Below are 14,135 nucleotides of genomic sequence, written 5' to 3' on the forward strand. Positions count from 1 at the left end.
TGATCGTCGCACCTAGGAACTGCCGGACATGTGCCGGCTGAAGATGCGATTTTGGGTAGTTCAGGGAGAAACCCAGATCGTGAAGAAGGTGAATTGTAGTCGACATGTCTGCGGCGCACTGTCGTTCTGACTTGGCTTGCACGAGCCAGTCGTCTAGGTAGGGGTAGACATGGATGTTCTGCCTCCTGAGGTGCGCCGCTACTGTCGCCAGACACTTGGTGAACACCCTCGGGGCTGTGGTGACTCCGAAGGGTAGGACCTTGAACTGATAATGCCTGCCTTGGATAGTGAATCTGAGGTATTTCCTGTGGGACGGGTGTAGTGGAATGTGGAAATAAGCATCCTTGAGATCTAAGGTTGCTAAGAAATCTCCTTGGTTTAGCAAGGGAAGAATCTGTTGCAGTGTAAGCATATGGAAGTGTTCTGATAGTATGTACAGGTTGAGGGGACGTAGATCTAGAATGGGTCTGAGAGATCCGTCCTTCTTCGGAATAAGGAAGTACAGGGAATATACCCCTGTGCCTTCCTCTCCCACCGGCACGAGCTCGATTGCGCCTTTTTGCAGCATTACCACTACTTCTTGCTGCAATAAGTGCAAGTGCTCTGCGGACATAGGCCTTTGCCTTGGCGGGATGTTGGGTGGAGTGGATTTCAACTCTAGGCAATAACCATACTGGACTAGTTGTCGCACCCACCTGTCTGTGGTGATGTTTCTCCAGACGGGCAGGAACTGCTGCAGTCTCCCCCCGACAGGTGTTAAGTGGTCGGGGGGCAGTGACAGAGAGTCACTGTTTGCTTGGGGTAGAGGAGCGGGAGCTGTTGTTTCCCCTGCCGCGACCTCTGTTGCTGTTATTTCTGTAACCTCCCTTGTTCTGTTTTGTGAACGAGGATTGTGCCCCACCTTTAGAGAACTGGGATTGTTGACCCATCTGTCCTCTGGTGACTCCACGTGCACCTGAGCGACGAAAATTGCTGCCACGAAACTGTTGTGACTGCAGGGCTCCCATGGACTTAGCAGTTTCTGTGTCCTTCTTTATTTTCTCTAGGGTGGTGTCAACATCTGGACCAAACAGACTATCAGGATTGACTGGCTGATTAAGGATTGTTGTCTGAATATCCGGTTTAAACCCTGAGATGCGGAGCCACGCTTGTCGTCTCAGCATAACGCTAGTGTTGATAGCTCTAGCAGCTGTGTCCGCAGCGTCAAGTGCACACTTGATGGCTGCGTTTGAGATTAGCTTTCCTTCCTCAATGAGCAGTTGGGTGGCTTCTTGGAACTGTGGAGGCAGGTGTTGTACAATCTGTTCTAGGGTGTCGTAGTGCGCCCTATCGTAACGCGCCAAGAGTGCCTGTGTATTGGCGATGCGCCAAAAGTTTGATGCCTGTGCAGCTACTCTTTTGCCCCCTGCCTCTAGCACTTTGGACTCCTTATCCGGGGGAGGAGCTTCACCCGTTGTCTGGGAGTTGGCACGTTTCCTGGCATTGGCGACCACGAGAGAGTCCAGTGGCAATTGTCCCCGGATGTATGCGGGGTCCGCAGGAGCAGGTCTGTACTTTTTTTCAATGCGAGGGTTGACCACTCTCGCTCTTGTAGGCTCCTTAAATATGTCCCCAGCATGCTTGAGGACTCCTTTAAGCATAGGCAGTGTCTTTACTGTCCTTTCAGAGACTGAAAAGGTGTCGAAAAGGAAGTCTTCCTCAACCGGGTCGGCATGCATGTCCACATCATGATTGGCTGCCGCCCTTTCGAGTAGTGCATGAAAACCTGCTGAATCCTCAGTCGGGGATGCACGTGCATTAAAAAGCTGCGGGTCCTGCCCCACACCCCGGGTGTTCTGGTCACCAGTGTCATCATATGAATCCGGTTGTGCATCAGGTTCATTGATAGGGAAATTGTACTGCTCGTCCTCATCATACCCCTCACCCGCAGAGTGATCTGGGGAGGGAGTAGGGCTCCGTCTCGGAGGAGGCTGGATTGGTTCCGTGAGGCCTGAGGCGTCAAGGGGCACACTCTTCTTCTTTAGTGGGATGACATAGGAGTCCACTGGCTCCGAAGTGATTCTCCTCTTATAGAGGGTCAGTTTGCCTGTGTCAGCGTCGATGAAATGCTCTGAATCGTCCTCTGATTCGAGTATTCGACGTGGAAGCGGGCCAGTCGGTGAAGAAATCACCTGTTTCGGTGCCGATTTGGTTGAAAAAGCTTTCGGCGCCTCCTTCGGCGGCAAAATAAAGAGAAGTTTCCCAGAAGGCTTCGCTGGAGTGTCCTTTTGCGGCTGCGGCGATGGTATCGGAGCCGACGGGGCAAAGGCCTTCTCCCTGACTCTTTGCAGTGATTCGGCTATGGGGGACGCCTCACTCACAGTTTGTTTCGGCGCTGACGAGGATGGTCTGATCTTTCCCTCGGATCCGACGTCCTTGTGGGCCTTGTGCGCTTTTGGCGCGGATCCTGTCTTTACCGCCTCCGTTTCCTGTGTTCGGGGCGCAGACTTCTTTCCGTGTGCCTGCGTAGCCTCCTTGGAGCCGACTTTTGCGGGCTTGGACGGCGTCGTAGCCGCTGACCCGTGCCGACCATCTTTTTTGGAGGACCCCTCCTCTGGCGTCGGTTTCGATTTTGCAGTATCGGAATCGACGGACTTCTTCGACTTCTGCGGACCGGAGGTCGACGGAGTCGATGGGGTAGCGGGCACCGTCGTTTTCACCGGCACGGCAGCCATCTTAGGGACACTCGAGTCCTTAAGTTTCGGTTTCGTTTTCGGGTCGGCCATTTTAGGTGTTGTTGATCCCGATGGTTTCGGTTTCGAAACAGTCTGCTCAGCAAGTAAGTCCGTGGCCGGGCCCGAAGGCGGGGCTGTGGCTTGCGGCAACGGGTCTTGGGTAAGGCCGACAGGCGATCCCGTGTCCCGGTCGGTATCCTCATAACCTTCGGGGCAGAGCTCGTCCCCCGAGCTGTCTGCCGCGGCCCCATAAATCTCATCGTCGTCTCCTACCTCGTCGACGTATTCAAGGCCTTGACCCGCGACTCCGTCGTCGTCTCCCGGATCCGCCTCGACCTCCGTCTCGGGTGGGGAGATTTGGAGATGATGACCCTGGTCTTCTTCGTCCTGGTCGCCGAAGATGTTCTCCGGATCCGGGGCCGCTTGTTTAGCTTCCATGCGCACCGCGCGCCGAAGCTTGAGAGTCTTCTTGGAGCGGAACTGTGCACACAACTTGCACTTTCCGTCGTCGTGGTCAGGCGAAAGGCATTTGTTACACACGGGGTGTAGATCGATGTGTGGGTACTTGGACCCACAGAGCGGGCAGTACTTAAACGGGCTCCGCTCCATGTCCGAAAAGTTTTGCAGTCGTGTCGCGATGAGAAGGCCTCAAAGTTCCGAGAGCGAAGAAAACTCCGCTTATTCCGGCTCCAAGAGACGGAAGACTCGAGACCGTGCGCAGACAATACCGACGCAAGAAAATCGAGGCCTTTTGGCCGCTAAAAGTTAGTTCTTCTTGGTTCCGACAGTAAGACGTCGAGACCACATCCGAACCCAATGGCGGAAAAAAACAATCTGGGGATGGAGCCGATGCCCATGCGCACTGTAGTCCAGGGGAGGAGCCACCTATCTCAGGATACTTCGAAGACTCTTCCAGGACAACAATGTGCGATCATCCGAGCCCAACACTAGGCGGCGATCTAATGCTAAGATATGAATTTAGCAGCCCACATGCCTCGAACCCAGCACATCAGCCTCCACACAGACGCATCACCACTGCTGGAAGGACCAAAGACATTGCATCACCGACTTCGTGGCGCATCGCCTCCAGTTACCAAAGCATCCTTGACTTGCGTGGTTCGACAATGACGCATCGCCTACAGCTTGGGGCTTGACGACAATATACCTCCAACATTTGCGTCTCAGAACCAATGCATAGCCTACATCTGAAGGGATCAGTGATGGCGCATTGCCTCCTCTTCCCCACACATCGGGTCTTTTCTTCGATGACACAACAATGTACTTTTCAGCAGGACATGGCTGGTCCCTATATCTGACCCATGCTCCATCGCGGTCTGCATGAACTTTTGGATTTGACCCAGTCTATTATGACCAGATGGCACTAGTTTGCTTTTTTTGCTCCTAAGCACTACATTTCAGTTTAATCTTTAAAAATTCATAACTCTGGTTATACTTATTGGATTGTTTGTCATTTTGGTTTTGAGTTGTTCATTAAATTAAGCTCTATATTTTAACTAGGTGAGGTATCTTGCCCAATACTTTACACACTGCCTCCTAAGTTAAGCCTGACTGCTGTGTGCCAAGTTACCAGCGGTAAACAGGTTTATTTAGGGTGTGTATCTGACTTACCCCAACTAGGATTGTGGTTCCTGCTTGGACAGGGTGCATACCTCTGCCAACTAGAAACCCAATTTCAAACAGGTATGGCTGGACTGGACAAAATATCAGAGAGAGACCTTGGGTGTCAGTCATTTAGGATACTGAGAAGGGGAGATCCAAAAAATAGGAAGTGTCTGTGGGAGTTTACAAAGAGAATGCAAGATCAGGAAAGAGGTACTGACACAAAATGTAGCAGAGCGTGTGACCAAGAAACAGGAAGTAGTAAAAAATCAGATATGGTTCCAGAAGTAAAATGGGAATACCTTTGTTTTCTACTGAAGAATGGGTGAGCATTTGCAAATGTGAGATGGTAGAGAAAACACTACGTTTGGGAAACCGGCCCAGTCAAGATCAACGCCAATAGAATAGTGGCATAGGATGGTAAAGTATGCAATGTTAAACATGTGGAAGGTACAACAGGATAGAAGGACATTACAGTGAGAAGAGAAACAGGTAAGTGTGTGGCTATAAAGTAAATTGAACAACTGGAGGATTTAGAGAGTTTATGATTACTAAGGCGAATACATTAGACTAAAAGTAAACATGGGGTTTCAATAAAGCTCTGTAGAATAGTGATGTGCGGAGACAGAGGGAGCTTTGTATTCTCTGGAGCCTGGCTGCACATGTGCAAAGAGATGCCAGGATAAGAACTACGTCTGTAAGACTATGGTAACTTAATTGAATCTATTTTACTTTGGTTGTAAGCCCTTCCTTCAACTTTATTGATATCTATGGAACTTTGTGTTATTATGTTGTTGTACATATTTATTAATTGTATCATTGCTATTTATTTCTTCTTCGTTCAGATTATTTCTCAGTCATGCTTCACTAAGTTGTGTCATGCTTTACATGGAATGTTCTTGCTTGGTTCGGTTTGTTGCCCTAGCAACAAAAGAATATCTGCTCTAACATATGTCAGTTGTGCAGTTACCTGAACTGCACAGTGTACTTAAACATTAAATCTTTAAATTTGCCTTCACTTTTAAGTGTTTTCACTGTACAATAAAGAGATGAAGGACCTTAGCTCAATATCCAACCACAAAATAATGTGCAGCTGTGTGATCTGTTAAAGCTCAGAAACACAACTCAAATAACTGGCTGCTAGTAAAGTCAATTCTAGGATTCAAGAAGACATCAGGTGGGAATTAGGTATGGAACGGTGCAGGTTGCTGGCAAGAGCGATGGGTAAGGGATGCATGAAGAAATTTGAAAAGAGGTTAGGGTACATGGGGCGAGACCAACATGTAGTGGAATGTGCTATAAGTGGTTGCGGGTAGGTAGATGTAGCAGACCGCCTCAGCGGTGGGTGTGCGATCCTTTAGGCTAATTAAGGGGCAACCTTACAAGCAGTAAAAGTAGGGTGGTATTCTGTAAACTATGATGTGGGTAGGTGTACTTCTGAACAATATATGGGAGGGAGGGATAAGGCTTGGAAGGGAGGTCAAGTACTCTGTAATCGATGCACAGTTAAAGTTAAAAAATAATAAGATAATTTTACACACAAAAAAGAAATGGAGGAAGGACTGACATTTGTAGTAACAAATAGATGTGATTTGGGAACTGATGAGATGGTCTGGAGGAAGGTGTAAGCTGAAACGTATCGAACACGGATATGCACCTGTATTTGTTCACCTGATTTTTGGGAACAAGAGAACTGTGTCTGGGAAAAAATAAAGAAGACATCAGGTGTGATCAGCAGGTCACAATGGGGAATCCCTACACGGCAACACAGAATTTCACCATTCTGAGGTTGACACATTTAGTATTAAGTATTAATATACAGAGTAATACTAACTGCAACAATTGTAACTTTAAATGAACAAATGTAAGCAAGCTACTTGAACTGGTATGATGTGGTTCCTGCATCTCAAGCTAAACATGATCTTTGCAACAAGATTTTAGAATACTTTCAAATTTGTCAAGTGCTTCTAAAGTCACATAAAATTCAAAGATATTATGAGGGTCAAAGTTAAGAACAGCAGAAATAAAAAATCGATTTTGGTTCAGAAGATCAGTAGATTTTTGCAAAGATTGCTAAAAGGAACTGTTATAGGGGAGCACCATTTTCTACAAGGCATAATGCAACACTGGAGATCAGAAGGCCCTTAGCCCCTTCCATGCTCGTGACGGAACCATTCCGTCATGAGTTATGGTTGGGCTGTGCTGATGACCGAATGGTTCCGTCACGGCCACGCCCGCGATTGGAATGTCCAGCACAGGGCTGTAATTCCTGCCGCACGCAAGCGGTTAAATAATGCAGTGTCCAATTTACATTGTTTCAATGCTGCAGCCTAAACAGGCTGCATTTCAAAGTATTACTCCGTATCTTACTTTGAAAAGAAGTAAAAAAGCTTTTGTGAAGGATGTTTTTAAAAGGTCACTTTGCATTCTGCTTAAGTGATTTTACAAGAAATTACCCCTTTTCCTTCAAAATTGTAAAGTAGTTCAATAAAGATTAGCAATTTAGCCTGTTTTTAAGGCACACAAATTGAACAGGTCTGTCACATATGTTTCCTGGCATTCCCGAAGCAATGCGAAGTAGATGTGGATTTTGAAAGAACTGCTCTGGGACCCCGCATGTGTTTATGATTAGCAAAGAAGATCTCCTGAGAGAGAGAAGGTTTCTTTACAATTGGAAGACATTTAGAAGTAGGTCGGCAATGCAATACACAATTTGATACCTATTTTAAAAACTGTGTACTTTTTGATTCATCCTTATGGCTATGGATCAGCTTTGGCAATCTTACATACTTCTAATTAAAGAAACACCAGAGACTGGAAGATGTTCTAAGGCAGTGTCCATAGCTGAAGTCAGGCACCACGAATATTTTCTTATAATGTGAAGCCAGTTTAAAAGGAAGTATGCCGTTTAGAGGACTGCATTTAGAAAGGATGTATAACTACAAACGATATAGTGGAGTAGTTGATCCCTTAACGCTACTTGAGGTACTTTAGTGTTGGACCTTGGACACATGTAGAAGCTCAATACGAACAGCATGATGACCTGCACAGTCAGATTCGGAAATAGGCTGCTTCAGGTACAGGAAATATGGAACTATCTAGCAATAATCTGTAACAAACCTTCCTATAGTAGAGTGGGTAAGGTGTGACCAGGTTCAAGTCAATTTTATTAAATGGAAACCTTAACAGTACAAGATTCAAGGGGCAATCTAAAGTTCCGAACTATGCCAGAGTCAACATTGTTAAACAGTAAATTAGCATGTGTGCAGCTAAGTGGTTGTTTTTCAATTCAAATCGCAGATTTACCATAATCGGAGAGTTCTCTCTTGGTCTTCACTAAATTGGTTAAGCTTATTTATGGTAAAGCGGTTTTGCAAGTAATGTGGTGAAGACAGAGTAGGATTTAGATGCCAAGTACTGGAAGTCAATGTGCTCTTGTGAAAAAAACTGGTTCTAGGTCAGCACAAGGAGCAAACCAAAAAAAAAAAAAAATGGAGCACCCCAGGCTTCCTCATAAGATTAGCAGGTCTTGGAACTGGAGTAGGAGTACAGTACTCCAAGAAGCTAATTAATGGGGTAAGATAGCATAAAACTGTGTACATTTGTTTACACAGTATTCAGAAATTCAAGCCCAAACCATTAGGGGTATATATTTGAATTGGAATTTACAGAGATTTACATAGCGCACGTATACCACGCAGTTTCTTGGCGCTTGGAGGATGCTTAACCCGTGGCTAGGGAGGCGGAATTACTGAGGTGGGAAGGCGTGAGAAAATAAGAAGGTCTTAAGTGCCCTGCGAAATTCGAGATAAGAGGAAATAGATCTAATGTGAAGGGGGAGAGAGTTCCAGAAAGTAGGGGCAAGGAAAGTGAATTTCAGGCCCCCAGATTTCTTTTTCTTGAACCGGGGTACAGAAAGAAAAAATTGAGTGGAGGAGCGAAGTTCTCTGTTGGGGCAGTAAGTGCTAATGGCGGAGGAGATGAAATCAGGGGCAGTTCCCGCCAAGGCCTGAAATGTAGTGCAACCCAATTTAAAGAGAGCCCGTTCCTTGATAGGCAGCCAATGTAAGGATTGAAGTAGGGGGGTGATGTGATGGAATCTGGGCAGGCCGTAAATCAGGTGGGTGGCCTGATTTTGGACTAACTGAAGGCGACGAAAGGCATATGCAGGAGCGCCGTTGTATACAATGTTCCCGTAGTCCAGCCGGGACAGGACCATTGCCATCAAAATTAATTTAAGGGCAGGGACAGAGAAAAACCGGGAAATTTTCCGTATAGTGCGGAGAGCAAAGAAACACGAAGAGACAACAGAACTCATCTGAGAATGGGGAGTGAGGTGTTTATTGAGTGAAATCCCTAGGGTTTTTACAGAGGGAGAAGGTGTGGGGGAGGTGCCCAGGGAGGGAGGCCAAAAGTTAGGGGACCAGGGACTAGGAGTGCTACCAGTGACAACAAGTTCAGTCTTGTCCAGGTTTAATTTCAAATGGTTGCCGTTCATCCAATCACTGATGAACAGCATGACAGACTGGAAATTAAGTATACTGGTTGGGGAGTGTGACAGATGGAAGAGGAGTTGGAGGTCATCTGCATAATTATACACGGTGACCTCCATTTGCTGAAGTGCAAAAATAAGTGGGAAAATGTAAAGATTGAATAAAAGAGGAGAGAGAGAGGAACCCTTGGGAACACCACACCGAACCAAGTGGGGGGGGGGGGCAGTGAATTCAGCATGACTGGATTACAGCAAAGAGAGAGCCCGTTCAAAACTGGATGAGTTTTAGACCACTTGTGTTTATAGAACATATTACTTTGATGCATCACTAAAATGTAGATACCAGTCCTCTTAAAACATTTGGAGTGAATGCCTTGCTTATGCTAGTAAATAGGAGTATAATGTTGAAGTAAATAGTAAACAACGAGATGGCTCCTAAATATGTATTATTCGCACTGACACATTTTATACTGATCCATTAAGTAGCATTACGGAAAGCACTGCCACCAATGTCGAATTTGAACCTTTTTTAATTGTTTGCGCCCTGCGGTGCCATATTGAATAAAATATGCAAAAACATTTCTTAATATCTTACAAGCTGAAGGTGCTACATCAATTATGCAAAACAATTAACTAGGGAGTGTTCACAAAATGTTGCACCAATAATCTGCCCGCTCAAATATCCATTTTCCTAGTGAGACGTGGGTATATGAATTGGCAGAATAATATCAAAAACAAAATGTGTCTGAAAATGGATGGGTAAAAACACAATCCATGCTTATTTAGTTTATATCAAGTACTGACATATTTCTCCCTTTTTAGAGTAGACGTGGTCAGGCACCGAGTAGTAAATCAACGCTCAAAGTAAAGAGCAACGGTACTATATTATTACTGTGTTTTATTGGTAACACTAGCCATCCACATTGAAAATAAATCAAGTTTTCTTCTTTGTTTTGCAGGAGTCTCTAAAGTATTTTCTAGTGTTCAATGGATCTTACCCTGATTTCTAAACTAGATCCCTATTCTTCAATGTACGTTCCTGCAAAGAAATGCAGAGAAGTCATCACAAATATCATCGAACCCAAGACCTTTTTCCTTTTCAATTAAAACCCAAATTCTATTGACTAGAAGAAGAAAATGCTTTTTTGAAAATACAAGTTTACATTTGTAGTACCTGAGAGGAAGAAAGCGAGTTTTGAAAAGGATGGCTCCCAACGTCCACTGTACTTCTCGGTCATAAACCAACTGGGCAGTTTTCAGACTCGTGTAATCGTAGGGGAAGTGAAATCCATCATGGAGGACTTGGTACATCCAGGCCGATTTAAAACACTGATATCTGGAAACGGAAATGGACAGCGCTGTTACTACAAAACAAATCATGCTATTTTTCAAATATCCAGCTGGTAACTGATCAAGCAGATCATGAAAAACCACAAATTAATGCCTTTCCGTACCCTTATTCCTCCACCAATTATTGCACACTTTTGATGCAAGTAGGAAAATAAGTGAGAACATATCCTTACTTTACACGGTGTTCATCAGCATGGGAGGAGTACAGGCCATTCTTAAACCGGTCACTCAAAGCTGACCAGGTCATGCTACAGTAATCCTAGGATAGAAAAAGAAGCAGAGTATTCAGTTATTCAACATGTGTAAATAGAATGGCTCAAACTAGGAAATAAGCCTCTGAACACATACCTTGGCAGCTTTAGCAAACTTGAAACTGTTGTAGCGGCCTCCCATACGCAACACATCCTCTGTGCAATAGAAAAACTCCGAGAAGCCATAGAACTCGCTGTTAGTGAAGTCGATTGGAGACTGGTAAACTCCATTTAGATGGGCATAGCTGTCATTGCTTTTTAGTAGGAGAGGTTCAAGCTGTTGCCGGCATGCATCCCAGTCTCCCTTTCCACGCAAATGTAGGGTTTGGCTACTTTTTTCAACAGTAGTTGTAGCTCCAACCGGTAGGCAGGGATCCATGTATGGGGCATCCTGAGCCACACCAATGTGTTGGTCTAGAAGTCTGGAACACAAAGCACAAAAGTTCATTAAAAAAACCTACGTTCTCATAACCACTATGTAAATAACAGTTTCCTCATTGCTGTAGTAATGAACATACAAAATCAATTGTAAACGTTTTATTATAAAACACAACCCCTAAAACATGATTAAGCATTTAAAATCAGAAGTCTCTTCATAATTTTCAAATTATACATAACAGAAGTAACGCTTTTGTATTCAAATGTTGGAAACAATGAAAATCGGGTGCAATTATACAAAGCCAAAACAAAGCGTCAGAAACTATAACAAACCATTTCTCTCCAACTCCAGCCACCTAACACTGGTTGGAAAATCTTAAGGTAATTAATTTCCTTCATGCATCCTCTACAAATGGTGTTTTTCCCAGCGGCACTGCAATGCCAAGCAAGCTTACCGTGGGCAGAAAAAACATGCAATGTCCCTCAAGCACGGTCAGGAAACACAAGTGTGTCACGGACATTGATTTTTGTTTTATCTGCAAAAACAACACCTGCTCTGAGGTTATGAAAAAGTATGGATGGAAAGGTCTCTTATACCCTCATCACACTGTGCTCGAACAGCCAGCCATCCTTGTGTATATTCCAAGGAAGAGAATTTGGTGAAAAAGCCAGCTACACCAGGGGCAAACTCTGGAACTGGTGTTCAGACTGTGGCTGGGGTAGCAGATGTGGTGCTTTCCACATACCAGCAATTGTGCAAATGACCCACCAACTTTAAATGACCATTTTACTTCAGTATAGTGTGCACAATTATGCTCCTTTCACAATTGTCTGCTTTCCTCAGGATAGCCTCATGAGAGATAATCGTAATAGAGATACGACTCCAATAAACCGATATCTTGTAAGGACCACATACCAGAAAGTGCACAGGCAAAGTACATAGACAGGGAGGTGATAACCAAAGCTAGATACAAAACTTGGAAATCAAGGAAAATGAATATGAGTTTTTAAAAGGATCTGAACCAGGTAAAAATGGCAGCTTGAATAGAATAAAAGCAGAATCGTTTATAATTTTCATCACTGACCTGAATGTCTGTACTGGGTATTATCATGCACACCCAAGACTTCCATAGCTCCAAAAACCGAATACAACACAAAACCTCATACAACTTACAGAAGAATAAAACTGGGTAAACACAAACGAGCTGAAACCCCACAGAATTCATACAGATCCAATTAGCAACAACCAATCGTTTGCAAAAACATCCTGTTCCAAATCACGTATTACAGACCAAAATCCAGATCGAGTAGCTATCGCATTTGTACTGCATATTAAGAGTCTGCTGCAATTATACCTTAAAAATGCATGCCATAGTTAGGAAAAACAAATTTCAAAACTCTGTCCTCACAGAGACCAGATTTTTCATAAATTATATAATTATACACTAAAGGTCGCAGGACAGTTCGTTAAATACTTGATAGGTCTCATCACAAAGTGTTTTAAACAGTAAAAATATCCCGCTAGGCCAGCCCGATAAACCAGCCATTCAATAAATGAAACTATTACCACTGCTGTGCTAGATTTAACTTAACCGCTCAGAAGTAGCAGAATGGGGACGGAATTGGTATAAATGAACAAGCGCAATCATGGTGGCGTAGTTCCTCTTCTTCATGCGGTTAGTAAACGCAACTGCTGCCATATTTATTCGTCTTAATAGTTGCAATTCATATTGTGTGCACTAGACAATGGTTTTGATTCTAAACTAAATCTTTAAAATGTATTCTCATGTTCTAGTGTTCTTGAGTGTTACTACTTAATGAAAGAGGGTTGAGCTCCCACTAACTATCCTTGTAATGGCTTATAGGACTGATAGTTAACACCTCACTCAAATACTGGTCAGCAGGCTTTGGGGTGGTTGCAGTACAACTGTTTTTTTCTGATTCGAGATGGCACATTGACTGAGCACTTGTTGCCATGGGGTCTAGAAAACCTCACTTTCAATTTCTAGAACATACAGAAAACTGATTGAGCCCTTGAGTGCAGCTAATCGTGCAAACACCCAGCAGGAGAAATGGAAACTGCACTGTGAGAGAGTCCCAGGGAGATCCTACGACTTAAATACTTCTAATCTGTATGCATGATATATGGAACACTGGCATTTTTCTTACTACACGTTACCCTGATGGCCGTTAGAAAAAACATTACCTATTTTTGGTGACAGTTTTGTTGTACACCATATCTTCATAGCGCTGTCGAGCAAAATTACCGCCAAATCCCAAAAACGTTGTGACATACACTCTGTAAACATGGTCTGCGTGCTGCAAGTCACAGCCCAGATTAAATTCTGCCAGCAAGGCCTTTGCTGCCGCCTCCTGAAACAAAAAGAAAAACACAAATATATTTGAAATTACAAGATTGGAACTTCTGAATGGAAAACAAGAGCAATGCGTAGTTTGATTGGTTTTCTCACAGAAATAAGCTGAATCTGTCAGATGTTGACTCAGGAGGTCAAGTTCCGTTGTAAATAACAGTTCAGAAACAACTAGTGGCACCCCGTAACTGAAGAGTGTACAAGACTAACAAGCTGTATCACTCGGCTGCATTTATAACTAATTTATAATCATTTTCTTTCCATACCGTCCATATTTAGACCCCCTCCTGTTACGTCTTGCATCTTTTTTGTTATATAAAAACTACTGGCAGGTGGCAGTAGGTAGTTTTAGTTAGGACCTAGTTTCCATAGGAAAAGCATTTTTTGTTTTGCCAATGACTTTGGGGGCGTTTGGCGAATCATCACAACATTTTGAGAATGAGTACGCCACTCACTTCAACTGCTGTTTTGAAAGTTTTGGGGTGATTCTTCAAGGGGGGGGGGTGCAAGAAAAAGGGGAGGGTGTCCCAAAACACATTTTCCCCATGCAATTTCCCAATGTGATTTTGAACAGGACTACAAACCGACCCACTGAACGGAATTACACCAGATTTGGCAGAAATGAAACTTTTGGACCAGAAAGCGTGCTTTTTGCTATCTGGTGGAAATACGCTCAGTAGTTTGAGATGCTAAGAAAAAAACAAATTTGTATATCTAGGTATGTAGAGACTGTGCGGATCCACGCCTCAAAGCAAAATCCTGATTATCTGGCTGCAACTTGACAGAAAAATTGCGGCAGCCATTTTATAAATCGTGAAACGGTCCTCAGTCCTGAAAAGTAGAATATAAAATATTGAAGGGGTCAGATTAGAGCTTTCCTGACCCCACATGTGTGTTATAGGTGTAGGAAAAGCATGTTCAATGGATAGTAAAATATCAGAAAGTGGTGGGGGTTTTT

At 44.0% G+C, this 14,135-nt stretch overlaps 1 protein-coding gene across 1 annotated transcript in view; it reads right to left on the reverse strand.

The window, feature by feature from the left end:
- ENTPD7 (ectonucleoside triphosphate diphosphohydrolase 7) overlaps nucleotides 1–14,135 on the reverse strand; it is a 121,389-nt gene that overhangs the window by 14,590 nt on the left and 92,664 nt on the right. Inside the window, exons 9-12 of the mRNA XM_078643547.1 lie at nucleotides 13,012–13,178; nucleotides 10,525–10,849; nucleotides 10,350–10,435; nucleotides 10,001–10,162 (exon numbers count right to left, since the gene is read on the reverse strand). Of these exons, the coding sequence (XP_078499673.1) occupies nucleotides 10,001–10,162; nucleotides 10,350–10,435; nucleotides 10,525–10,849; nucleotides 13,012–13,178 (740 nt within the window). The remainder of the gene's footprint in view (nucleotides 1–10,000; nucleotides 10,163–10,349; nucleotides 10,436–10,524; nucleotides 10,850–13,011; nucleotides 13,179–14,135) is intronic.

This window comes from Lissotriton helveticus, chromosome 5_1, assembly GCF_964261635.1.
Source record: "Lissotriton helveticus chromosome 5_1, aLisHel1.1, whole genome shotgun sequence".
In the NCBI taxonomy this organism is placed as follows: Eukaryota; Metazoa; Chordata; class Amphibia; order Caudata; family Salamandridae; genus Lissotriton; species Lissotriton helveticus.